General features: G+C 36.1%; 2 protein-coding genes across 3 annotated transcripts in view; one reads left to right on the top strand and one right to left on the bottom strand.

The window, feature by feature from the left end:
• LOC149476117 (uncharacterized) overlaps positions 1-9,436 on the top strand; it is a 31,248-nt gene extending 21,812 nt beyond the window's left edge. The window contains exons 15-24 of one of the 2 annotated variants that reach the window (XM_089712092.1): positions 16-106; positions 2,440-2,604; positions 2,947-3,027; positions 3,465-3,668; positions 3,870-3,916; positions 4,529-4,611; positions 5,018-5,751; positions 6,230-6,453; positions 7,192-7,257; positions 7,488-9,436. In XM_089712092.1, coding sequence (XP_089568218.1) covers positions 16-106; positions 2,440-2,604; positions 2,947-3,027; positions 3,465-3,668; positions 3,870-3,916; positions 4,529-4,611; positions 5,018-5,751; positions 6,230-6,453; positions 7,192-7,257; positions 7,488-7,707 — 1,915 coding nt within the window. In that variant the 3' untranslated portion in view covers positions 7,708-9,436. Of the gene's footprint in view, positions 1-15; positions 107-2,439; positions 2,605-2,946; positions 3,028-3,464; positions 3,669-3,869; positions 3,925-4,528; positions 4,612-5,017; positions 5,752-6,229; positions 6,454-7,191; positions 7,258-7,487 lie in introns of both variants that reach the window. The other variant, XM_089712093.1, reaches the window with a different exon arrangement.
• Positions 9,437-11,251: 1,815 nt separating this feature from the next.
• Positions 11,252-26,228, bottom strand: Vps53 (vacuolar protein sorting 53). Its single transcript, XM_089712409.1, has 12 exons — positions 26,008-26,228; positions 25,691-25,897; positions 24,721-24,939; positions 23,629-23,752; positions 21,731-21,849; positions 20,677-20,844; positions 17,599-17,722; positions 15,497-15,570; positions 14,915-15,055; positions 13,692-13,836; positions 12,483-12,639; positions 11,252-12,115 (listed from the first exon to the last, which is right to left on the bottom strand). Exons 1-12 carry the CDS (start codon positions 26,128-26,130, stop codon positions 11,326-11,328), a joined length of 2,391 nt encoding a protein of 796 aa, XP_089568535.1. The 5' UTR covers positions 26,131-26,228; the 3' UTR covers positions 11,252-11,325.
• Between the last annotated feature and the right edge of the window lie 35 nt (positions 26,229-26,263).

Genomic DNA, 26,263 nt, shown 5'->3' with positions numbered 1-26,263 from the left:
ACATAATATTCATAGGCGGATATCTCGTTCGCTAATGTCATACAACGAGACGGACCAGCGACGTCATCACAAAAAGGGAAAGAAGAAGGGAAGGAAAGGGAAAAAGGTATGTTTTGTTTTGTTTACAGGTTTATTACCTTTGGTTTATATAACTAGCTATTCGTCTTGGCTCCGCCTGGGTGGCAAAAAAAAAACAGTAATTGCGTTATCTATCAGAATTGAAAACATTAATTGTAAAAAATGTTAACTAAATCCCATTTCTGTCAATTCTTGTAGTCATTACTTAAATAGTTTGCGGGTCTGTCTGTGATTCTTTATGTTAAATTAATATAATTTTCTTGTGATAACATACACATGTTATAAACGACTAGATTTCCGCCCGCGGCTTCGCCCGCTTTTTCAAAGGAAAACCAGCATCGTTCCCGTTCCCGTGGGATTTCTGGGATAAAACCTATCCTATGTGTTAATCCAAGTTACCCTATACTATATGTGTGCTTAATTTCATTGTAATCGGTTCAATAGTATTTGCGTGAAAGAGTAACTGGCGTGAGTGAGCTTAAGTTAGCGTGAGTGATCCTGAGTTAGCGTGAGTGATCCTGAGTTAGCGTGAGTGAGCGTGAGTTAGCCTGAGTGAGCGTGAGTGGTCCTGAGTTAGCGTGAGTGAGCGTGATTTAGACTGAGTGAGCGTGAGTTAGCGTGAGTGAGCGTGAGTCAGTCTGAGTGAGCGTGAGTGGTCCTGAGTTAGCGTGAGTGAGCGTGATTTAGACTGAGTGATCCTGAGTGAGCGTGAGTTAGCGTGAGGGAGCGTGAGTCAGCCTGAGTGAGCGTGAGTGGTCCTGAGTTAGCGTGAGTGAGCGTGATTTAGACTGAGTGAGCGTGAGTAAGCGTGAGTGAGCGTGAGTCAGCCTGAGTGAGCGTGAGTGGTCCTGAGTCAGCCTGAGTGAGCGTGAGTGGTCCTGAGTGAGCGTGAGTGATCCTGAGTTAGCGTGAGTGAGCGTGAGTTAGCCTGAGTGAGCGTGAGTTAGACTGAGTTAGCGTGAGTGATCCTGAGTTAGCGTGAGTGAGCGTGAGTTAGCCAGCGTGAGTTAGCGTGAGTGACCCTGAGTTAGCGTGAGTGAGCGTGAGTTAGCCAGCGTGAGTGATCCTGAGTTAGCGTGAGTTAGCCTGAGTGAGCGTGAGTTAGACTGAGTGAGCGTGAGTGATCCTGAGTTAGCGTGAGTGAGCGCGAGTTAGCCTGAGTGAGCGTGAGTTAGCGTGAGTGAGCCTGAGTGAGCGTGAGTGATCCTGAGTTAGCGTGAGTTGGCCTGAGTGAGCGTGAGCTAGCCAGCGTGAGTGAGCGTGAGTGATCCTGAGTTAGCGTGAGTGAGCGTGAGTAATCCTGAGTTAGCGTGAGTGAGCGTGAGTTAGCCAGCGTGAGTGAGCGTGAGTTAGCCTGAGTGAGCGTGAGTTAGCCTGAGTGAGCGTGAGTTAGCGTGAGTGAGCGTGAGTTAGCCTGAGTGAGCGTGAGTTAGCGTGAGTGAGCGTGAGTTAGCCTGAGTGAGCGTGAGTGATCCTGAGTTAGCGTGAGTTGGCCTGAGTGAGCGTGAGTGATCCTGAGTTAGCGTGAGTTGGCCTGAGTGAGCGTGAGTTAGCCAGCGTGAGTGAGCGTGAGTGATCCTGAGTTAGCGTGAGTGAGCGTGAGTTAGCCAGCGTGAGTGAGCGTGAGTGATCCTGAGTTAGCGTGAGTTAGCCTGAGTGAGCGTGAGTTAACCTGAGTGAGCGTGAGTTAGCGTGAGTGAGCGTGAGTAAGCGTGAGTGAGCGTGAGTTAGCCTGATTTAACGTGAGTGAGCGTAAGTTAGCGTGAGTGAGCGTGAGTGAGAGTGAGTTAGCCTGAATCAGCTGTTTGGCTGGTTGGCTGGTTTCAAGTAAATGCAATTTTGTCTGACGATAAGACATTATTAACCAAACTTTGACATGATCATGATGAGTTTCGTGTAGATGTAATCATTTCATTTGACGTATAATTTTTTGACGTGACAACGTCTTATAATTCGATAGAGCCAGCTGCACGCACGAAAAAAACATGACTCATGCGGCGTTACCTCGCTCTGAGGCGTTCCATGTAAGGCTTGAAGTGCAAGCGAGAGCGCAGAACGAGCACAATCGAAGTACAATCGGACGTTGTCACGTTCAACTATCGTCAGTAAACCGACTTTACAGACTTTGACGACGCGGTTGGCGCAGTGGTAAAGTAACTGGGTTCGATCCCCGGTCAGGGCAAATATTTGTGTGATGAACTCAATCATTTGTTCTTGGGTCTGGGTGTTATCTATATATGTATTTATTAAATATTATATTTATCGTCGCCTAGTACCCACAACACAAGCCTTAATTGAGCTTACTGTGGGACTAGGTCGATTTGTGTAATAATGTCCTATAATATTTAATTTTTTTCCCAGTGGAAAAAAGGCAAAAAGGACAAGTTCATACTGAAACTGGTCCGCAACACGACCGGCGGCTCGCAGCACGTGGAGGCGGAGATCTTCTGCCGACACCGCCGCTTGTTGCCCAACGACTCGCTCGTGAGGGATGTTGTGGCCGCGCTCAACGATAGGGATATTGCGGTGCGTAGATACAGCTGCACACACACACATGGAATACACACACACACATGGCATATACATCGCACACGTACACTACATATTGTAGTATGTAGCCTTAAGTTGTCTTAAGCTAACTTGTGTAGCCTTAAGTTAGAATAATCATAATATAAATAAATAAATTAATTTAAAATAACACAACAAATCGTCGTTTCGGTTTGATCACTTATTTCATTTGGTACTACAATATTACAATACAATATTACAATATTTTCGCCAAACTTTTTTCAAATTTCAAATATGTTCACTAGACACAATCTTTATTTTACCAATATTTTGACCACATCAAAATAATATAAATCACAGGTAATAAACAACGGGCGAGTGTTCCAGAAGCACAGAGTGACAGATCTGCACAAACAGGTGTTGCCGCAGACTGACAATCAGGTAAAATTATATATTACTAGCTGTGCCCCGCGGTTTTACCCGCATTGCTCCGCTCCTTTTTGTCTTAGCGTGATGATATATAGCCTATAGCCTTCCTCGATGAATGGACTATCTAACAGTGAAATAATTTTTCGAATCGGACCCGTGGTTCCTGAGATTAGCGCGTTCAAGCAAACAAACAAACTTTTCAGCTTTATAATATTAGTTTTATGAGCTTTGCCTATACAAAAAGTCGTTTTAGATTCACCGCTTGAATTTTGGTCTAAAATTTTCAAAACTTTAAAAAAGGTAATGGATATTCAAATCTAGATGGAAAACTAGATTTTCATACAATCTTTGTCATTATAATTGACAGATAAGCTAACTTAAACATAATATCAGGAAGCTGTGATTCCAAAATCCAACCACAAATGTTATATTTAATGTTATTATTTCAGCCCAAAAAAGTAACCACAAAAAAGAGAAAAGACAAAAAGAAACCGGAAGTGCAGCCTGTCAATATGGATGTGATTGACAACGCGCCGGAAGTGAATCAGGATGCTGGACCGAATGTGATGCGGTTGAACCAGGATGGAGAGAAGAAGATTATCATTGAGGACTTTGTTGAGATTAAACCGAAGATTTCAACTGATATGCCTAAGGTTAGTACATTTTGTAATGTAAAATACTATTTAAATCAATATTTTTGTTTTTTCTTTTATATTACAATTCAATTTACAACGATTTGTGTAGTAATTGTTAAAAAAGATTTATCACTTCATTAAATTTGATCAATAACAACCAAATCTGAAATAAAACCGATTAAAAATTAAAAATAATCAAATTTATAATATTCTTCACAGCGCAAACGTAAACGTCCTCACAGAGGCAAGACTGTCACTCGACAAAGGTATGTCTGTTATTTATTTATTGAAGTGAAACTACTTTATCGGGGTTGGAAAAAAATTTAGTGTAACATTTTTTCGTTACGCGTGACACTTTATCCGTTACGCGCCATCTTTTTCTTATCCCTACCACGCGTGATTTGACGTATTTCTGTAAAGTTGCATATAGTAAATTATTTTTTGAAAAATAAGGTCATAAAGAAGTTTCACTTCTTACGTATGTACACTAGATCACGCACACATTTTTTTTATAATTTAATATTATCATATTATGAAGAAGTCGCTTTTATTAGCTTCACCTGTATGTTTGTATGTAACCGACTCGCTCGATTTTGACCCAATTTAATTCAAACATTGTACACTTATCAAGGATCGGTGACAATAATTTCATGAGTTTAAGCGTGTTTTTTTAGTTATTAAGTGAAACTTCTTTAGGCGCGTTGAGAGTTAAATATCATCGTCACATAATGACAATACCGTCATGTCATGGAGTAAGGCGACGATTTTGGTATCTTTGAATCCTGCCAAATAAGTTTCACTTCTGACACGTGTGCTCGGTACACACGCTGTTTTTATTAACTGTGTTAATTATTTTTATGTAAATATATTTTATGCAGAGAGGAAGAAGCAATTAAACCTATATCTATAGAGGACTCTCCAATGGACCAAGCTATGGTCAGAACACAGGATGTTGACTCTGGTGAGATTTGTGTTATTTAGTTACTAGCTGTGTCCCGCGGTTTCACCCGCATTACTCCGCTCCTGTTCGTCTTAGGGTGATGATATAAAGCCTATAATCTTCCTCGATAAATGGGCTATCTAACACAAAATATTTTTTCTAATCGAACCATTAGTTCCTGGGATTATCGCGTTCAAACTAACAAGCAAACTCTTCAGCTTTATAATATTAGTATAGATCATATTTTTTATAAAAACTTGTGTATAAAAGTTTCAATTTACTCGCCTTAAAACATCTTCATTCTCAATCATTTCATTTTCCTATATCTCTAGAAGCTAGATTTTGCCAATAAACTTTCTTGTATATTATAATATGTAAATTTATTCAGCATTGTATGAATAAACAGTTTTATTATTATTAATTTCAGATGAACAACGCCCCTCACACAGACACGCGCCACAAACGCACAGACACACACACGTACACTTGGATATAGATAACAAGGATGACGACGAAGACAGTAAACATGACAGACATGCTCATAAAGTTGGTAAATCTGACCGAAACGCGTATAATGTTGATAAAATTGACCAGCACGCGAATAACGTCGACAAATTTGACCAACAAGCTTATAAAAATGACAAATTTGACCAACCTGCTTATAACAATGACAAATTTTACCAACCTGCTTATACGAATGACAAATTTGACCAAACTGCTTATAAAAAGGAGAAATTTGACCAATCCGTTTATAAAAATGAAAAATTTGACCAACCTGCTTATAAAAATGATAATTTTGACCAACCTGCTTATAAAAATGACAAAATTGACCAACAAGCTTATAAACATAATAAAATTGACCAGGATGACAAGAGAAATGACAAAATAGATGACGATAGAAAAATAATTGATAGGAAAGACAGAGATAAAATAATTAACTTCAAGAAAGTTTTCGATCAAGTTGGCAATCAAATTGTTAAAAACACATACGATTTAAAATCGAATAATAATTATAAAGTTAGAGATAAAGAAGATGGTTACAAAGATACAGTTAAAGATAGATATTATAAAGATGATAGAGTTGTGTACACTGACTCGGATAAGTTGAGGAGTGAGGAACGAGAGGACAGTGGGTTCGATAAGGGCGACGCACGTGATGATGTAAGTACTTTTAATAAAAGTAATAAAAAAACATATATGAGTGTGAAAGTGTTTGATTTTAAATCAATTCTGATCGTGTATTTAAATAACAATTTATCTTGTGTATAATAAATAGTTTATGATAGTTAAGGAAGAAAATCGATTAATATATTTAAAAATCATTTAAAATCGTCTGTTTTTTAAACCCCGTTAATTATCACGATATTTAGAATGTCATTAGTTTAAGTTCTATTTGTATTATGTAAAATCCATACCCAATTGGCAATACTCAATTTTTTAAGCTATTGCATAGCTTCTATCGCGGGCCTTGAGCGCGGGGACCGAATCCAGAAATTCCGTAACGAAAAACCTCACGCTCCCCACTCCGACGGGCTCGGAGGTGTGGCTTGAAGGCATAGCATGCAATAGCTTTACTGCGGCAGTCTCCGAGTGACACACGTCTTTTTTATTTTACATATTCAATTAATATTCCTAACAGCAAACGGATCCATCGTCCCCATACCACCGCACGCAAGACGCTGTCTCGTCCCCATTGCCCCAAACCCACGGGGACATAGATACAAACACGCGTGTGTCCGCTGAGGACAGGCTTGTGGGGCAGAGTGGGGCAAATGTGGACCAACACATGGGGCAGAGTGGAGCAAGTGTGAGGGGCAGAGATCTGGGACCGTCCCAGAGTGGACCTGTGAGAGTGGTTATGAGGTGAGTGAAGTAGTAGTGGTATTAGTAGAAGTTATAGCAGTAATCTTACTAATCCTTTCCTATCCTACTAATATTACAAATGCGAAAGTTTGTGAGGATGGATGTGTGTGTGTGTGTTTGTTACTCTTTCACGCAAATACTACTGAACCGATTACAATGAAATTTAGCAAACATATAGATGGTAACTTGGATTAACATATAGTATAGGTTTTATCCCGGAAATCCCACGGGAACGGGAACTAGGGTTTTTCTTTGAAAATGCGGACGTAAAGCTAGTAGAAGTTATAACAGTAGCAGTAATTGTAATACTAGTAGCATATTATGCAGTAGTAGAAACTGTAGTAGTAGTGGTAGCTATGGAATTAGTAGTTATAGAAATACAACACGTAGAAGTAGTAGTAAAAGTATTAATAGTAGTAGTAAGAAGTAGTAATAGCAGTAATTGAATTGATAGTAGCGGATAATTAGTAAATAGTGTGTCGTAAGAAGTAAATTAATATTTTGTATATCTAACTAACTATGCACTGCGGTTTTACCTGCAGCGCTCCGCTTCCGTTGGTCTTAGCGTGATGATATATTATAGCCTATAGCTTTCCTCGATAAATAGGCCTATCTAACACCCAAATAATTTTTCAAATCGGACCAGTAGTTCATGAGATTAGCGCGTTCAAACAAACAAATAAACTCCTCAGCTTTATAATATTATTATAGATTGATTTAAAAAATGTCTCATTGCAGGTCGAATCTCACTTTCAACTTGGGAGATGAATTTTTCAATTGGAAGCAAGCTGCTGATGATGTTGCGTGAGTTCATATCTACTAATTATTTTTATAAAATTTGTGTTTCGATACAATAAAAAACCTACTCGACGGATTTTAAACAATTATTTTACTGACTTTGTTACATTTATTTATTTTAATCAGAAACCTTTTACTGTAGAAACTAGACCAAAAAACTGAATTTTCTTTCTAGTAGTGAAATCCACGATTATTATAATTCATTTTTAAATATATTTAATTGCATTTTTTTCCAGAAACCTTCTCGGCGAGTTGACGATACCAGGCAACACTACAAAATCGAGTAGCGAGTTCGATTCCCGGGAACAAGAGAAGGAAACAGAGTCAATAAGAGAAGGGAGTGGGAGGGAGAAGGAGATACAAGATAACGGAAGTGCGAGAGAGAGGGAAATACAGGAAAAAGACAAAGGGAGTGACAAGTCGGGCTCCTCTGAAAGTAGTAGTGAAGAGATATAGACTTAATAGTTATTATAGAAAATATTACTTATTACAATAGAAAATAATCATTATTGTGTATGGAGGGTAGTTTTGAAAATTTTGTCAATTTCACTTCTGATTTGATTGTAATAGTTTATTATAGGTGCAATTATGTATGGTTTTGCGAATAGTAAAAATATTTCAGTATATTTTCATTGTTTTTTTAAGTTTTGGTAGATCAGTGTGATTATACTAATGAAATTTACATCAGTGATGTTGGTATAAATAATTAAACATGGAATGTTTCGCGTATTCCGTATTAAATTTTTGGAAAACATAATATAATATGTTCGTTATAATTTTATTATACTCGTGATTTTTATGTACTAAGATCTGAAACTTCGTGGTTAATGTTAAAAATAAAAATATTTTTCTCCCCGTATCTGAAATGTTAAGGGAAAATAAATAAAAAGGGTGCATAATTTAACTATGAGACTGCTTATGTAGGCTTGTTTTGTTAATTATTTTACATAAATATTCCTGTAATGGCTGATTTTTCAATCCTTGGTTAAAACTTATTCGTCGAATAATGTATAAAACTACCATTTTAAAAACTTATTCTAATTGCCCGTATTTGACAGTTTACGTGACATTTTAATATTATCGTGTAATACTTTATTGGACGGATAAGTTTTATCCAAGCATTGAAAAATCGGCCCTAAGACAAATTGTATTCGTTTAAAAGCATTTACATCAAACGAACATAGAGCTAGAGCATTGTTCCGTGATATTTTAGTGTAAACGAAAACTCGTATTCAGTGTTGTTCAGTATTAGAACATTGCATAGAATCTTTACGAGTGCTCTAAGAACAACGAAAGAATGCTCTACGCCTGTTAACACTTCGTCGTTCGTTCGTTTGATGTCAATGCACCGTAAGGATAAAAATTGACAATTTTAAATTTAACTAAAAAGAACTTAAATTATTATGTTCATGTATTATAATGGAGAAATACAACTTATACTCATATTTTCTGTTTGTCTATACAACTTAATAATTAGTTATTATTATTCAACTAATGTTGTCTATATCTTATTTAATTTAGCATTCTAATAAATGAGAAAATTTAAAAGAATAAAATTGGCAATAAAAGCCCCGGCAAGGCAAAAGACGTGAGTTCGAATCCCGCCTCGTGAATTTTTCGATTCTTTAAAAATTTCGCTTTTATTAGGTGGCTTTTTTTTTCAGTATTATTTAACGTAATCGTATCCGTCCTATAAATATTAAATACTAATTCTTATAGTCTAATATAATACTTAGATAATAATCATGTATAGGTACCATAGAAAACGTGTGTTTCTTTTTACAAATAAAATTTAAATTTGAGGACCTCAATTCATACATAATTTAGACAACTCAATAAAAACTTACATATCTAAAACGGCTTAACATATCATAAAATAAATTAAAATTATTATAACAATAAAACTTTTTTGATTTTGTATTAGATTTTACGAATATGGGATTGAAGACACGCTTTTTGAGTTCACTTCCTTGTTACATAATATTTTATTACTAAAGAAACGATTTTTGCATAATATTACAAAAATGTGATATACTTAAATATGTTATTATTATAAAAATAAATCATTGTAACTTTCTTACATTTGTCTTCACATAATGTGTTTAAATAATGTGAAAATTAAACACGTGAATATATTTTGCTTGTAGTTATATTAGTGCTAAAAATAATGTATTTTTATGGCTATTTGCTCGTGTATTTCTATAAATCGAATCTGTATTTATATTGTTAAGTTTGTTTTTATATATTTTGTGTGAAATTTTCTAATTCATTAGTAAATGTTAATAAATGTATGAAGACTGATTATGTCTTTTATTTTGATACCTACCTCTCATTACCTAGTACATATATTTAAATACCTTTTTCTTTCTGGTTTTCTACAACTGAGTTTGGTTACTTATTTATATGATTAGCTGTACCGCGCGGTTTCAACCGCGGACAGAACCGCGTGCAAGATCAAGTATTGCTATAGCTCATGTGTTATTCTGATGCATAACCTATACTCATGTAAAGTTTTATCCAAATCCGTCCCGTAGTAAAAGAGAATCAAAAATCCATACTTACAAATTTACACGTTTATAATATTAGTATTATAATTAAGGGTAATCTAAACTGATTAAGTACCAAAATTCAACCCAAAATCTCTTAGATTTAATAAGAAAAAAGTATAAATATTGTCAAAAGTGGAATATTCACCACGATGATGTTTCTAGTCTTGCGGAATAAATAAATATCTAGTAGTTAGATACCTATAGATACCTAGTGATAACATGATTTCCAACTCGAATTCTATGTTTGACATTACGACTGATCAACGCAATAATTAGGTACACTTTACAGTCGCAGTTATTAAGCAGAATTATTATCTTAAAAAAAACTAACAATTTTACCTCTCTAAGCGGTGCTAGCTATTACCAGTTTACCAATAGCCACGGTCAAAGTATGTACTTAGAAATGAGAGTGCCATCTACCGAAATTTATAAAAAATAAAAACATTAAAATATGCATCTTGTTGGATCCCATGAGAATGATATTTTTCACCGCAGTAAACAGTAGCATAATATAATATATCACTATCTAGCCACTTAAATGTCTGTAGACACTAAAAAAGATCGTGTGTGCCGAGCACACGAGTTAGAAATGAAACTTCTTTGGAAATATTAAAACATACAAAAATCGTCGCCTTACTCCACTTGACGATATTGCCATGATGCGACCTTCAATATTTTACTCTCAACGCACCTAAAGAAATTTCACTTGAAAAACACATCATAAAATCGCTCCTTTCAATAGTGTGAGAAATGTCGTGAAAGAAAATCATAAAGTTTGGTTGTACCATGTTTTAGTTAAAGTTATGATTATTAATTATTCATTAGATTGTTATCCCGACGATTCGCACACTTTGCAGCGATCGTGGTGACGGGAATTCTTAATATATAGCTTAATAATATTAATTATAGCTTAATAATTATATAATGCTCGGATAAAATAAAACATAAGAAATAAGTAAACTTATCAAAGTCGTAAGTAAAATGACATCTCATTTTATATTAATTTTTGTCGTTTCTGATAATTATTTAATGTTAACGTAAATAATTACGATAGCTCATAGTACCTACTCTTTTTTGCGAAAGAAATATTATCTACAGCTTGCTCGGCTTCATATCAAAATACCGACACGATACATTTAGTAAACTGCTTTAAAACTCTCTAAAGTGTTCTATTCTTATCTATATACCTCAAAATTATAAAAGTTAGAAAAGAACCTTGTGGCCTATATTGTTATTTGTATGACGGTGCCCGGTGAGGTTTTAAAATAATTGAGAGACTATCAAATCTTGACCATTATTTTTGATAAAAAAAAGTTTTCTCAATAATTAATTATGTACGAACAGTCAAAAGCTTTTATAAAGATCACATAAAATACTTATAGCATTTTCTAGACTCCAGTTTTATACTCATGTTTGAAAGGCAAAAAAGGTGTTAAATAAAACGAATAAAATAATACAATAAACTGATTTATTTCATAATTTAATACAACAATACACATAAATAAGTCTTTTTGCTTATATACAACTATTTACTAATCTCATTATTCGATTTCGAGGTTTCTTTAAACAGTGCGTCCAACGCACTTAATTGTGTTTTTGATAATTTCGCTCCCTTCATATCCAGAACTTTGTGAAATTCTGCGATCGTACTCTCCGGCAATAATTGTAGAAACTGTCCCACAAAGCCTTCCAAATTATTGTCTAGAGGCGCCATTACTAGTTTTAAAATCATTTCAGCTTTCGTCATCAGTTTTATAACAACTTTTGTGTAAGTAGTCGGCGCTTGTCTCTTAACTTCCGAGCCAATAGACGGCAGTTCTAACAACGCAGTTTTCAACATATGCGTATCTAACAACAATTGTTCAGACCCAACCGTAGAAATCGGCTTACACTTGTAGATATTCTGAATAAATTTAGGGATAAAGGAATTTGCGAATCTTATACAGAATTGCGTGAAATACTTTCTGGAGGACGCCAAATTGTCTCTCAATACTGGGACGGTGTTTTTTAGGTGCATGATTATTTGTGTTATGTATGAGCTTTGATCTCCGACGGTGTCGAAGTGAAGCCAGGATATTTTGGTCATAGCTTGTAGTGCGGGCTCACAGGCCATCTCTAGATCTTGTACAAGAAGTTGGATACACGTGCTGATCATCTTGTGGAATAGATCTTGTTCTGGGCCGAGATCTATTTTATTAGCAAGTGCGGGGGAAACTTTCTCTTTGAGTTTTTCCTCCAAATGGACTGTTGTCTCGAGACAGTACTCCGATGTTGTTATCACGCTCGTGATTTTGGCGATCTCCTGCTTTGTGTACCTGCGGATGAGAAATTGTATTAGAATATGTACTTAAAAAAGAAATATTTTTTTATTAATTTTGGTTTGTAGTAGATGATGTATTGTCATAGAAAAGTTAATTATACGACTATAACCCTAGAACGGTTAGAGTCTAGACAAATTGTAATGATTTTTAATTGTGAATTTTATATTTACTACATATTATGTTTGTTTCTTTGTATTAAACTTTATCATTAAAATAAATGTTTTTGAAGTAAAACTTCGCGTTGAGAGTAAAATTTCCAGGTCGCGTCACGGCAATATCGTCACGCCATGGAGTAAGGCGACGTCTTTGGTATTTTTGAATCTAGCCAAAGAAGTTTCACTTCTGACACGTGCGTGTGTACCTGTGCGCCGCGTCGTTCAGGAATGTGTGCAGGTTGGTGACGAGTGCGGGCACGGTGAGCGTGTGTGTGTGTGTGTGCGCGTGTGTGTGCGGCACACAACTGTGCAGCACACTGCGGGCGTATTCACGCAGGTACTTCTGGAACACGCCGGCGAGCTCTAAGGAATAGATAATACATTGTTAGGTACATAGAAATATAGATGGTGTCCGATTGTAGGCATAGATACATTTTATACGCAAATAATAACGATGTTATATACAAATTTGAACTTCCGAAATTAGATAGTATAAGGTTTAGCAACGAAATGTTGGTTTATCTAGGTGGTTGGGTGATCAAAGATTTTTCGTCATAAAATTGACAAATTTGATTTATTTATTTATTTATATTTGGGAAACAAACAAATTTAAATTCTTAAAAACAAATACACATTCAGTCACAAACAGTCTACTTGTGGATACAAACAAATATAGAAATAACAAGCATGAATACAATTTATATATCTCAGTTAGTTACTATTGCATTTATTTCGAACTTTGGTTTTGTACGATTTGAATTTTTCGTTAAATAAATCAAGGTCACTAAAATTATTATTATAATTATGACAAACACGTTATAAATATGTATTTCTAGCAAATTTGGATTTAAATTTAGGTAATGCAAATAGGGCTTTGTCACGAGAGCATAAACGGGGACATCGTAAAAGTAAATTTGTTCAAAAGAAAGGAAGAATCTACGTCATTATTAAATATCTTGTATAAGTATACCTGATCTCGTTCATGTCGACAGTTTATTAAAGGAATAATCTCAGGAGTTGAACCTCTCTGATTAGCACTTTTATAATTTAAATGTTTGATAAATTTATTTTGGACATATTCAATACTAGTGGTCCGCCCCGGCTTCGCCCGTGGTACATATTTTGCAATAAAAGGTAGCCTATGTCCTTTCTCGGGTATCAAAATATCTCCATACCAAATTTCATGCAAATTGGTTCAATCGTTTAGGCGTGGTTGAGTAACAGACAGACAGACAGAGTTACTTTCGCATTTATAATATTCGTAAGGATTATTTATATAGATATTGTATTGCGGATTCCAGACTGTAGATGCATACTCCAATATAGACTTGATCATCAGAAAATGCAAGAATTGTCATCATCAAATAAAACAAATAATAAAACGCTTCACTTCACACTCCCCCCCCCCCACTCACCAATCATGGGCTCCCCAGTGGACAGCCTGGCACACTGCGCCAGGCACTTCTTATAGAACAGGAACAGATCGGCGCAGCTCGCGAGCACTCCGCCCGCTCCACTACCCGTCTCCGATACTTCGCTCAGTTCCATCGTTTTTGCTTCCTTTATACAATAAATATTACATTACTTTTGGATTATGTAATAAAAATAGTTTGAATTCAATTATAAACGACATTTTTTTAAAGAATAAAAAAAATTCTAGGGAAGCGCGTACCATCTTAGACCACATCTCAGCTCAACATCAGGCGAGATTGTGGTCAAACGCTTCCCTATTCGCAATAATAAAAAAAAATTTGGAAAATCCAAAAGTGCACGCCTCATAATTTTTTTTTAATAAATATTTATTAATTATTATTTTTGTTTATTTAATAACAATTAAACCACATCGAATCAGACCCTGAAAAATGAAAGGGTTCTATTCCTGAGCATACTCAAGCGTAAGAGAAAAAAAAAGACTCGATTAGTAAAGTATTTCGGTCGCTATCGTGTTAACAAGAAAAAGGATCCGCACATACAGACACACGGACGTCCAAGACAGAACTTTTTTAAACTGTTTTTTAACTAGTTTAAATAACAAAAATGACATCAAAAATATCATGAACGTTAAAAATAGTGTTTTTTCTTAATATGTGTGTATATGTATTATCTTACAAGTGCAATGTATGATACATAAAGACATTTTAAGTTTGAAAAATCAGATGTTTTGCGCGAAGTGACAGTAGTACCCACCTCAACGCTTCGCTTATGAGGCGTGCAATTCTATCACGATGCGGGATTCGATCCCGTGTCCTTTTTTGTGTGAATTTTTCAAACGAGCATTTATTGATAAAAAAATTACGTTGATTTAATTTTTCTAAAGCATGTTTTAAAACATATTATGCAAAATCTCATCTAATAATTTCACAGGCATCTACCTATTTGAGCACTTCCAAACATACGAATTGCACATTCAAGTTATTTAAATAATATTCACATACTTTCTATCAATACATTTCGAATTCTACAAGTTTTTCTATATATATAGATATGGGAACCTCATCAAAGGCTTCAGCAAGATAATCGAATTTTTCCAATCCATACGAATATCGTTTATCCCAGATTTTTTATAGCAAAAAATTACCAGTATTCAACAGAAATATATTTTGAATAGATAAAACTCCACAGATAATAAACAACTTACCTGTATAAACCTATCCATGAGAGACCGCAGGTTAGTATCGAGACTCTGTATGTAGAGAGAGAGGTGCGGCTCGAAGCAGCTGCCGATTAGTCCGAGCCACGGGGAGCTGTTTGTGTTTTGTCCTTCTGTTGGTTCTGTTGTCTGTTTGTATGTTTAAATTCTTAATAGTAGAAAATAAAAACCAAACTTAGATACAAATATGAGTGTAGAACACACAATTTAGAACGTAGTAATGTTGGAATAAAAGCAGAGTGGAAATAAAATATAAACTTCAAATTGTCATAATTAAACCAAATGGGGCCATGGCATGCAGTTTTCAACTTTTTAGATATAAACAATACAGTCAGATTAAGACCCTCGATCTTTTTTTAAAGTCTGTTACAATTTGGCAGGGGTGTGTGTCACAGACAACAACCATTTAGAATGTGGTAGCTAGAAAACCAGGATTGAGAAATAGTTAAGAAAGTTCTTTTTTAGTTGAATCTACTATTCTGATAATTATTAAAAGATTCTTGTAGAAATTTTATAAACAAAAAATGATAAAAAGGAGTAGGAAATTCTAAACAGCATTTGTGTACTTACCTCGTTTTCATCATCAAACGATATTTCTTTGACACCACCACTTGCTTCCAGAGTTTCAGTGTTCGGCTCTGTACCTGTAACATTTTGTTAATATCCGATGTTTATTAAAATAAATAATAAATAATAGTTTAAAATAATAATAGTTTAAAAAAACTAAAAAACACGCTTTTAGTTCGGTTTTCTATAAAACGCGTGTTTTTTATTATTTTTTAACTATTATTTATTTTATCAAATTAGTGTATTGTCATCGGTCCTCAATAAATCTACAAAGTTTGAACGAAATCTGGCCGTTTAAAGTGGGTCAAAATCGCGCCCAAAGAAGTCGGTTACAAACAAACATACAAACATACAGGTGAAGCTAATAAAAGCGTGTAAAAAGTACATATTTAAGGGTGCTATTCAACCAAAAATGTGCGAGGATGTGTTTGTAAATGACCAATATCGCTTCAAACTTCAAACTAAATTAAGCGATATGATTGGTTATTTACAAACACATTCTTCGCTATACATCCTCGCACATTTTGCGTTGAATTAATATGTTAAATATGTACTTTTACCTTAAATATGTACTTTTACCTTAAATATGTACTTTTTTTGAATAATCATCGGATAATTATTGGTGGAAAAACACCCTAATGCAAAGCATTTTGGAAACGAAGTTCCTTATAGAGCTAGACGGAAAAAATTAAGACGAAAAGTTGTAACGACACTTTTTGCTATAGTTGTAAGGCGCGACGTGCCCGTGTTTCTCTGTCTGTATTTCTCTCTCTCATAGTAAGCAAGCCAGTTATTTTAGTAACTCCGTTCCATTCTCTGGCTCCTGAGATACTATATTTAACTAATTCAGGAGCCTATGGATTCATATATAAGCTGTACCTATTTTTTATGTCAATAAAGTTTTTATTTTTTATTCATTTATTCGGGTGTCCCTTGCTCTCTCTCAAACCTCTCAAGTTTTCATAATTTTTCCCCATATACTCACCGAGGAAGCGCTTGTGCAGCAGCAGCTCGAAGTTGTGCGTCTGCTGTATGGCGTACAGCAGCAGCTTGCAGTCCAGCTCGCTGCGTCGAGCCGCCATCAGTGACGTCAGACTGTCGCCATACTATGTAGTGTTTACTCACCGAGGAAGCGCTTGTGCAGCAGCAGCTCGAAGTTGTGCGTCTGCTGTATGGCGTACAGCAGCAGCTTGCAGTCCAGCTCGCTGCGTCGAGCCGCCATCAGTGACGTCAGACTGTCGCCATACTATGTAGTGTTTACTCACCGAGGAAGCGCTTGTGCAGCAGCAGCTCGAAGTTGTGCGTCTGCTGTATGGCGTACAGCAGCAGCTTGCAGTCCAGCTCGCTGCGTCGAGCCGCCATCAGTGACGTCAGACTGTCGCCATACTATGTAGTGTTTACTCACCGAGGAAGCGCTTGTGCAGCAGCAGCTCGAAGTTGTGCGTCTGCTGTATGGCGTACAGCAGCAGCTTGCAGTCCAGCTCGCTGCGTCGAGCCGCCATCAGTGACGTCAGACTGTCGCCATACTATGTAGTGTTTACTCACCGAGGAAGCGCTTGTGCAGCAGCAGCTCGAAGTTGTGCGTCTGCTGTATGGCGTACAGCAGCAGCTTGCAGTCCAGCTCGCTGCGTCGAGCCGCCATCAGTGACGTCAGACTGTCGCCATACTATGTAGTGTTTACTCACCGAGGAAGCGCTTGTGCAGCAGCAGCTCGAAGTTGTGCGTCTGCTGTATGGCGTACAGCAGCAGCTTGCAGTCCAGCTCGCTGCGTCGAGCCGCCATCAGTGACGTCAGACTGTCGCCATACTATGTAGTGTTTACTCACCGAGGAAGCGCTTGTGCAGCAGCAGCTCGAAGTTGTGCGTCTGCTGTATGGCGTACAGCAGCAGCTTGCAGTCCAGCTCGCTGCGTCGAGCCGCCATCAGTGACGTCAGACTGTCGCCATACTATGTAGTGTTTACTCACCGAGGAAGCGCTTGTGCAGCAGCAGCTCGAAGTTGTGCGTCTGCTGTATGGCGTACAGCAGCAGCTTGCAGTCCAGCTCGCTGCGTCGAGCCGCCATCAGTGACGTCAGACTGTCGCCATACTATGTAGTGTTTACTCACCGAGGAAGCGCTTGTGCAGCAGCAGCTCGAAGTTGTGCGTCTGCTGTATGGCGTACAGCAGCAGCTTGCAGTCCAGCTCGCTGCGTCGAGCCGCCATCAGTGACGTCAGACTGTCGCGAGTCACCTGCAGTTATGTTGAACTATGGGTACCACCGGCTTGTATTATTTATTTACTAGCGGTCCGCCCCGGCTTCGTCCGTGGTACATATTTCGCAATAAAAGGTAGCCTATGTTCTTTCTAAGGGTCTAAAGATTATCTGTGCCAAATTTCATCAAAATCGGTCCAGTAGTTTATGCGTGAAAACCATACATACATACATACAAACCTTTCCTCTTTATAATATTAGTATAGATTTATTTACTCTTTATTGTACAACATACTAAAATAAAAGTACATAAAACGAAACCATTTAAAATGTACAAATGGCGGCCTTATGACTCAAAACCATCTCTGTCAGGCAACCTTCAGTTAAATATATAATCGTTATGGCGTTTATATTTAATCAGTGTTGCGACTGTGGTATATTCCCTGATTTACTAAAGTTTAGCAAAGTTATTCCTTTATTTAAAAGTGGTGACCAAGAAGACAGTAATAACTATAGGCCAATTTCCATATTACCAACTTTGAGCAAAGTCTTCGAGAAACTAATTTTAAACCAATTAAGTAGTCATTTTGCATCAAATGGTTTACTGCACGCCAAACAGTATGGTTTCACAAAGGGGCGCTCTACCACTGATGCCGGAGTAGCTCTTTTGTCACATATATACAAAGCATGGGAAAATTCAAAGAATGCTTTGGGGATATTCTGTGACCTTTCTAAGGCTTTTGACTGTGTAGAACATTCCACTCTATTACGGAAACTAAATTTTTATGGTATCAAAGGTTTAGCTCAGTATTTAATGTGGATAGACATGACACAAATGTTGACGAAGTAAACTCTGCTCTTTTACGCATATCCAATTGGTTTAATACTAATAATTTACTATTAAATACAAAAAAAAACAAATTGTGTAGAATTTATCCTCCCAAATGTAAAAAAGGTGAAAAGGAATATTATTTTAAACGGGGAGGTAATCGACTGTTTTTCTTGGTTTGACATTAGATGAGAAGCTTCAATGGGGGGCCCATGTTACCACCACCGCTGCTAAGCTCAGCTCAGCTGCATATGCAGTTAGACGAATAAGGCATCTCACCGATGAAGAAACGGCTAGATTGGTTTACTTTAGCTACTTTCATAGCATAATGTCCTATGGAATTCTGCTATGGGGCAGGGCTGCAGATATAGAAACTATATTTATATTACAGAAAAGAGCCATACGCTCTATATATAATTTGCGTGCTCGAGACTCACTAAGAGATCTCTTTAAGAATACTGGTATCCTTACTGTACCGTCGCAGTATATATTTAATAATATTTTATATGTACACAATAACGCTTACTTACACACAAAAGTCGGAGATAGACATTGTTATGACACAAGAAACAGAAATAAAATTGAAATGCCATTTTTCCGGCTAGCTAAAGTTAAAAATTCATTTATGGGTCAAGGTATACGCTTTTACAACAGAATTCCTCATAATATTAAAGAGTTTAGTAGTTCTAAATTTAAAACTTATATAAAAAATGTACTAGTTCAGAGAGCGTACTACAGTATTCAGGAATATATGGACGATAAAAACCCATGGAGGGTTGTCGCGTAAAAACCACAGGACAGTTCTTTGGCATATTATGTTAATAGAATTATTATGATGTTACATATGTAATTTGTAAAATTGTAAAACTGATATGATTAAAAAGAGCAACTATGGAGTTTCTTGCCGATTCTTCTCCGTAGATACTGCTTTCCGAATCGGTGGTAAATGTTAAAAATATGTACCTAATGACGTTTCAAAAGTGCTTCTAGAAGAAGTCTAATTGAATAAATAAATGTTTGAGTTTGAGTTTGAGTTTAAATGAAACACAACCGTTCGATTATAGCTTGTATTCGAGACTGCAGTACGGTCTACGAATATTACATTTCAACAATCTTAATATACACACAATATACATAATATAACATAATAATATAAAAAGTAAGTATTCTTCATACGTATACTACATATACTTCAATATAATCTTTCAGTTTGGGATAAACTTACTGGCTTGGTTACACCATATTAGTAGTTATAGTTTAGATTAATGTCAACTTTAACAGTAACAGTAACGTTGACTTTTCTACCATTTCATAAAATGGTCACATTTCATGAAATGGTCGAATGTCTATTGGCCACACCACGATGCGGTTTGAGCATATCAATGATAAGAAATCGTCTCTCGATATGGGCAAAAAACGCGCGGGTTTTTTCATGAAATGGTCAAAATTATTTGATCATATCGTAAAGTACCTAGTTACAGTAATTATTGGTAGAGGCGCTGCCGCAGTCGAAAATTTATCGCTGTAAAAAACTTCATAATTCGTTCAATTTCATTATGAAGAAAGTCATAGCAAAGAAGAGGTTCGAGTACTATGGAAACGGATAATATAAAATACATTCAAGAAAAAATGCGTACCTATAACCATCTATATTTATATACCTACTATATTATAATATTCGTTGGTTTCCATAAAATAGATGACGTGTAACTTGACATGTTTCATAACTAATATAAATAATATTTTATTTTGTTTCAAATAATTGCATAAGTTGGTAAAATTTAATTCTAATTATGTTACTAGACTTTGTATAATTTTATTACAAAATTTGATTAATTCTATTTGTTTCAGCTGACTGACTGACTTAAATTATAAACAAGTTCTTAAAATATTCTGAAATTTTTAAATACTTTATGGACTTCCTATATTTTATATGATGTGGCCAAATGTGGATAACAAAATCGTGAAACATTGACTATTTAACGATCTGGTCAAACTAATTGACCACAACATGAAATGCGACCATTTCATGAAATGATTGATCATTTCATGAAGTGAGCAAATCTACGATATGGTCACGACACATATATTATACACTCGATAAACAACGATATTATTGAATATAGAGTATATTAACCACCACTACATTTCCCCACCACCAACCTTACAAAACTGATACGCGATCCTCTCACTCAGCCTCCAATGCGGTGGGAACACATTGGCTAGCGTCTGTTCGAACGACAGCAAGTGTTTCTTGAGCCACGCGTAGCGACGCGACACGTGGGACAGCCACGCTTGTTCTTGTTCCGCGGAGAACAGGTGCTCGTACTCCTGCGGGCATTATAGATATTCTTCAAGAGCTTGAAGTAAATCTTTTCAAAAATAGACTGACCAACTGGTTAATGGTGAAACAATTTTATGATATTGAAGAATTTATGACTTTGAAGTAGTGTAAACTGAATTGTATGTGACATAATCGTGTAAATTGTAGTGTGTTTGTGTAATTGTGCAAATTGAATTATTGAAAACTAGTGGTCCGCCCCGGCTTCGCCCGTGGTACATATTTCGCAATAAAAAGTAGCCTATATCCTTTCTCGGGTATCAAAATATCTCCTAACCAAATTTCATGCAAATTGGTTCAGTAGTTTAGGCGTGATTGAGTAACAGACAGAGTTACTTTCGCATTTATAATATTAGTATGGATTGAATAATAATTAGACTTTTTACTTTCGATTTTAATATTTGCACAGCCAATTGGTGGGCAGAATGTATTAGCCACATAATATTGTAATGAAAACATCTGTAGTCTGCAACTACATTCTTGCAAATAAATATAATTTGAATTTGAAGTAATATCTAGTAAATGGTAAAACTATGTTATGACGATTCAAAATTACTTCTAGAAGAAGTCTTATTGAGTTAATAAATTTTTAAGTTTGAAATGGTTGAAAACTTCGGATACTAAAGAAATATTTGAAGTGAATACAATAAATAAGGAAAATAATTTTTTGGATGTCAGTATTGGATATGTCCTATAGGACATCGAAAAATGGAAAATTATGCCCATGAAATTATGTGATTATTGAAACTTTTATACCAAAATGCTTCTTTTTGCAAAATTTGACGAAAAAGTGCGTTATTTCACACTAGAATAGTAAAAATAAATACATCTAATTAGATCCGTATGGCATTTGAAAGTGATTATATTGTCACCCACCTGCAGCTGCAGCTGCACGAGCCAGGCGAGCAGGTCGGTGCGCGCGCGCGGCTGCAGCGCGTCCAGCGCGCAGCACGCGTCGCCCAGCGTGCGCGCCGACACTGCGCCCTTGTTTGTGCCTGCCCATGACAATACAACGTATCGTTCAGTCTGGCGTTTTGCTGGCTTATTACAATAGTAACAACTCTATAATATATCAATTTTGTAAGAATGATTAGCAAAAACAGCCAAAATGACAACAAACACGACAAAAGACCGTGTATACGTCGTGGCCATGTCGTAGATTCGCATGTCGTAGGACGCATTTCGGAGTGGTCGCATTTAATGAAATGGTCGCATTTCATAAAATGTTTGAATGTCTATTGGCCACATCATGATGTAGTTTGAGCATATCAAAGATAAGAAATCGTTTCTTGATATGGGCAACTAAACGCGCGAATTTTTCATGAAATGGTCAAAATTATTTGATCATATCGTAAAGTAGTTACAGTAATTAATGATAGAAGCGCTGCAAGCGCTGTGTTTATGTGTGAAGATGGCGGCCGCAGACGAAAATTTTATTTTTCGCAATTTTTTTTTTCAAAAAACACAGGTCTTCATACCGCAGTAAGACATTGGAAGATTAGATTTTCGAAAAAATATTTTAATTTTGCATTAAAGACCATAAAATTATCTATAATTCTTCCATTTACAATACGACAAAATTCTTCATAGATTCGTACGAATATCTAAAAATATATATTCGTAAAATACATAATATTCCTAGACTTTGTTGATGTGTGTATTCCGGACGAGGTTGATTAAACTGGCTAATTACAAAGCAATTTTTTTTCATAAAATAGATGACGTGTAACTTGATTTGGTCAAACTATGTTGGCCACATCATGAAATGCGACCATTTCATGAAATGATCAAATCTACGATATTGCCTCGACGTATACATGAAATATATCGGTGAAGTCATACATACAGTGGTGGACGTATAATTAGAAACACCTAACATGATGAATTACTCATCATAACATTTGATACCTAATTACCAACTCTAAATACACTCTAAATGATTTGCAATTTTCCTGTAACTCCAGTTTTTGTCAAAATAATGTAATCTTCTTGTTGATGGGTCACAACTCTTACTTTTATCCGTTTTTACTGCAAAGTTAATAAATTTTCAAAAACTGTTGATAGAACGTTTAAAAAACGGTGCAAATATTTGTAGAAGAAAAAAACACGCGCGGATCGCGATTTATTTAATTTGATACGTATTATCAAAAGCACTTCTCGGGAAGTTTTGGTTGCTTCTAACTGTATATTTATATTCATAACGCCGCGATTTGTACTAAACGCTTAATTGTTCGTTATATGAAACAAGTATTTTAATGGCGACGCGACGTAGTGTGCCTGGCTGTACAACGGTGGTGACGTACATCGCAAATTGTATCATTCTATATAATATTTTACTTAATCTATTATTCCCGTAAATATAGTTTTCCTCCCAAAGGGTACCCTTTTGTCTTTATTCTTTATACTAAGTATTTGACCGACCGACACACCACATAATACGTACCTATGTTCTACGCAACGTGGTATCAGGTATGTACCTAGGGTTTGATTTCGGTAATATTTAACTATTGTTATTTTGGAAAGTGTGTATCAACGGCCGCCGATCCGTTCTTGGTGATACACTAGATAAACGATAACACCCGTTACCTATGAAATAATGCTTAATCTTCGATACGTGGTTACACAAATGTTAAATAAAGATGTCTAATTCATTGTGTTATGTGTTTCTAATTATACGTCCACCACTGTATATTAAAGACACAGAACTCGTAACACGAAATATAGAAATAGAACACAATAATATGTAAGTTATATATTAACTAATGAACACTTACCGGTGAAGGCCTGCTTGAAGTCGTGCAGTATCTGCGCGGCGAGGTCGGCGCGTATCGCGTGCACCTCCTCGCGCAGCGCGTTCAGCTCGCGGATCTCGCGGTAGCACTCCAGGTGCTCCAACACCTGGGTATTGTTTATTATCACTACATAGTATAAAACAAAGTCGCTTTCTCTGTCCCTATGTCCCTTTGTACGCTTCAATCTTTGAAACTACGCAACGGATTTAGATGCGGTCTTTTTTAATAAATAGAGTGATTCAAGAGGAAGGTTTATACGTATAATAACATCCATCAAATAGTGGAGAAGTACTGTTATTTTTGAGGTTTTTATATACAATGTTCACAGTTTTTCTGTAGTGTATTTAGTATCAGCATTGCACCCGTGCGAAGCCGGGGCTAGTTTAATAATATTCGAAATAAAAAATATGTGCGTGCGTACACACGTAAGAAGTGAAACTTCTTTATGACCTTATTTTTCAAAAAATAATTTACTACGTCGAATCACGCGTGGTACGGATAAGTAAAAGATGGCGCGCAACGGAAAAATGTCACGCGTAACGAAAAAATGTTACACTAAATTTTTTTCCAACCCCGATAAAGAAGTTTCACTTCAATAAAAAGGAATGAATTTAATTTTTTTTTAAGGAATAGAAAAAAAAACAATCTCAAGGCGGGATTGCAACTCACGTCTTTCATATGCTTGGGAAATTCGAATCCGGCCTTGTTATCGACTTTTTCTTTTCTCCAAAAATCTTTATTTAGCATTTAAATGGTATAAATCTAAAAAATATGAAAAGGAATGGAATTGTAATGAAACTTTTAAATCATTATCATTCGAAATTATGTCTTATTCACAAAATGCTTAATTGATTAAATGTCTAATTTTCCATTCCATTCTTATTACTGTTACTGTAAACACTTTGAAGTTTTTAACTTTAAACCCATTGTTCAACCATCTTTAAAAAAGGAGACGGTTCTCAAATATTTATTTATTTTAAAGTTAGTTCTTTGACGATGACAATTTGAAAGACAGTTTTTTTTGTTATTTTTTTATATTATCTCTGCATATCAGTAACTATATTCTCCCCCTACCTCCATGATAGCCTGCAGCGGCAACACCAGCTCCTTATACTGCCTGCTGGTAGCGAGCGCCCGCAGCGAGGCAGCACCCCCCGCCAGCATGTGCAGGTGGTTGAGCGCCGTGATGGCCGCCGTGAGGTTCCACTTGGCACAGTCCAGCTGCTTGATCTCGGAGGTGATCTCGCGGACCATGCTCTCGCTGCGTTCCGCTTTCTTGTTTATGTCTGTTACCTGCGTGTAAATTTTATTGCATACTATTCAGTGTAATCCATTTATACGACACCAAAGGGTTATCAAACATGTCATACGTTATACAAAGCATTTTGTAGAAAAAAATAAACTCTTGTTTATGTTAGTTTTCAATACAGAGAAAAAATGATACCTACACATTGAGACACAAATCACACAAAACAAACGAAAAATTCGTGTGCGCCGTACATCGTCGGATATCACATAATTCTCCCAAACACAGTGAAAAGTATTAGAAATCATTTCGGTCAGTATAACCAGACAAGTTATTAAAAATTGGTCACTAATAATAACATTTCACTATAAACACAGTCATTTTATTGGACTTTTTATTAAGGATTTTATATGGAAACCAAACCTTGCCATGTAATATGTCAAAATAAGCAGTTGGTCAATATAACCGGACTCCGGAGTCATAATAAAATTTTTTTACTGTATTTATTTCGTTTTAATCTTGCTTTAATCTTTCTTAAATTATTTTACACATGAACATAAAACATAGAACACATTATCATTACTGATAAAGGTTCATCTGCAGGTGAACACACAACTCAGCTTGGATGTCACTATTTTCCTGTAAGATTAATACTATAATCCTATTGGGCCCTGATTTCTGTTATTGACATGCAAAAAATTGGAATGGAAATTTAAAACTAATACCAATAAGACTAACCTACATGGTAATAAATTTCGAATATCTTACAATCTGTCTTTTATTTAAAAAAAAACCTACTTGTAAAGCCAATTCAGCGATACACTTCTGCGCTTCCAGCAGCGCCTCATGGCCGGCTATCCTCTGGTCGTGCTGCGCTCGCACCAGCCGCCGTATGTCATGTTGTACCGCTGCGAGTCGGAACTCGCATCGCGCCGCCGCCGTCTCTACTCCCGATAGCGATTGCTCCGTTGGGAACACTCTGTTTATGTAGGACACTGCATCAAACTGAAAGTAAGGGTATAAAACTAGTAAATAAGTCGTACAGATGTGTATAAACGTATCTATTTGTCGAGAATAAGCTCGTTTGTAAGGAAAAAAAGCAAAAACAGGCTTACTTCATCACTATCGAACTGTTCAGTGCCTCCCATTAACTCTTCGATTCTACTCATCACAGAGGCCGGGAAGTTCAATTGAACTTCAGGACCGCTGTCCTTGTCGTCAACGTCGTTTGAATCCATGTTTAGATTAAATTCATTTGATTTTATTAAGTAATAAAATAGAACACAACAAATCAACAAAACGAATGACAAAATGACAAATTCACAATTACATTTTTTTTAATGACAATTGACATTTGACAATGTCACTACT

This window comes from Colias philodice, chromosome 28, assembly GCF_061535455.1.
Source record: "Colias philodice isolate Cphi_HAF_F1 chromosome 28, ilColPhil1 Martin Lab GWU primary, whole genome shotgun sequence".
Lineage (NCBI taxonomy): Eukaryota > Metazoa > Arthropoda > Insecta > Lepidoptera > Pieridae > Colias > Colias philodice.
Note: the sequence above shows the minus strand (reverse complement) of the source record. Positions and strands in the feature narration are given on the sequence as shown.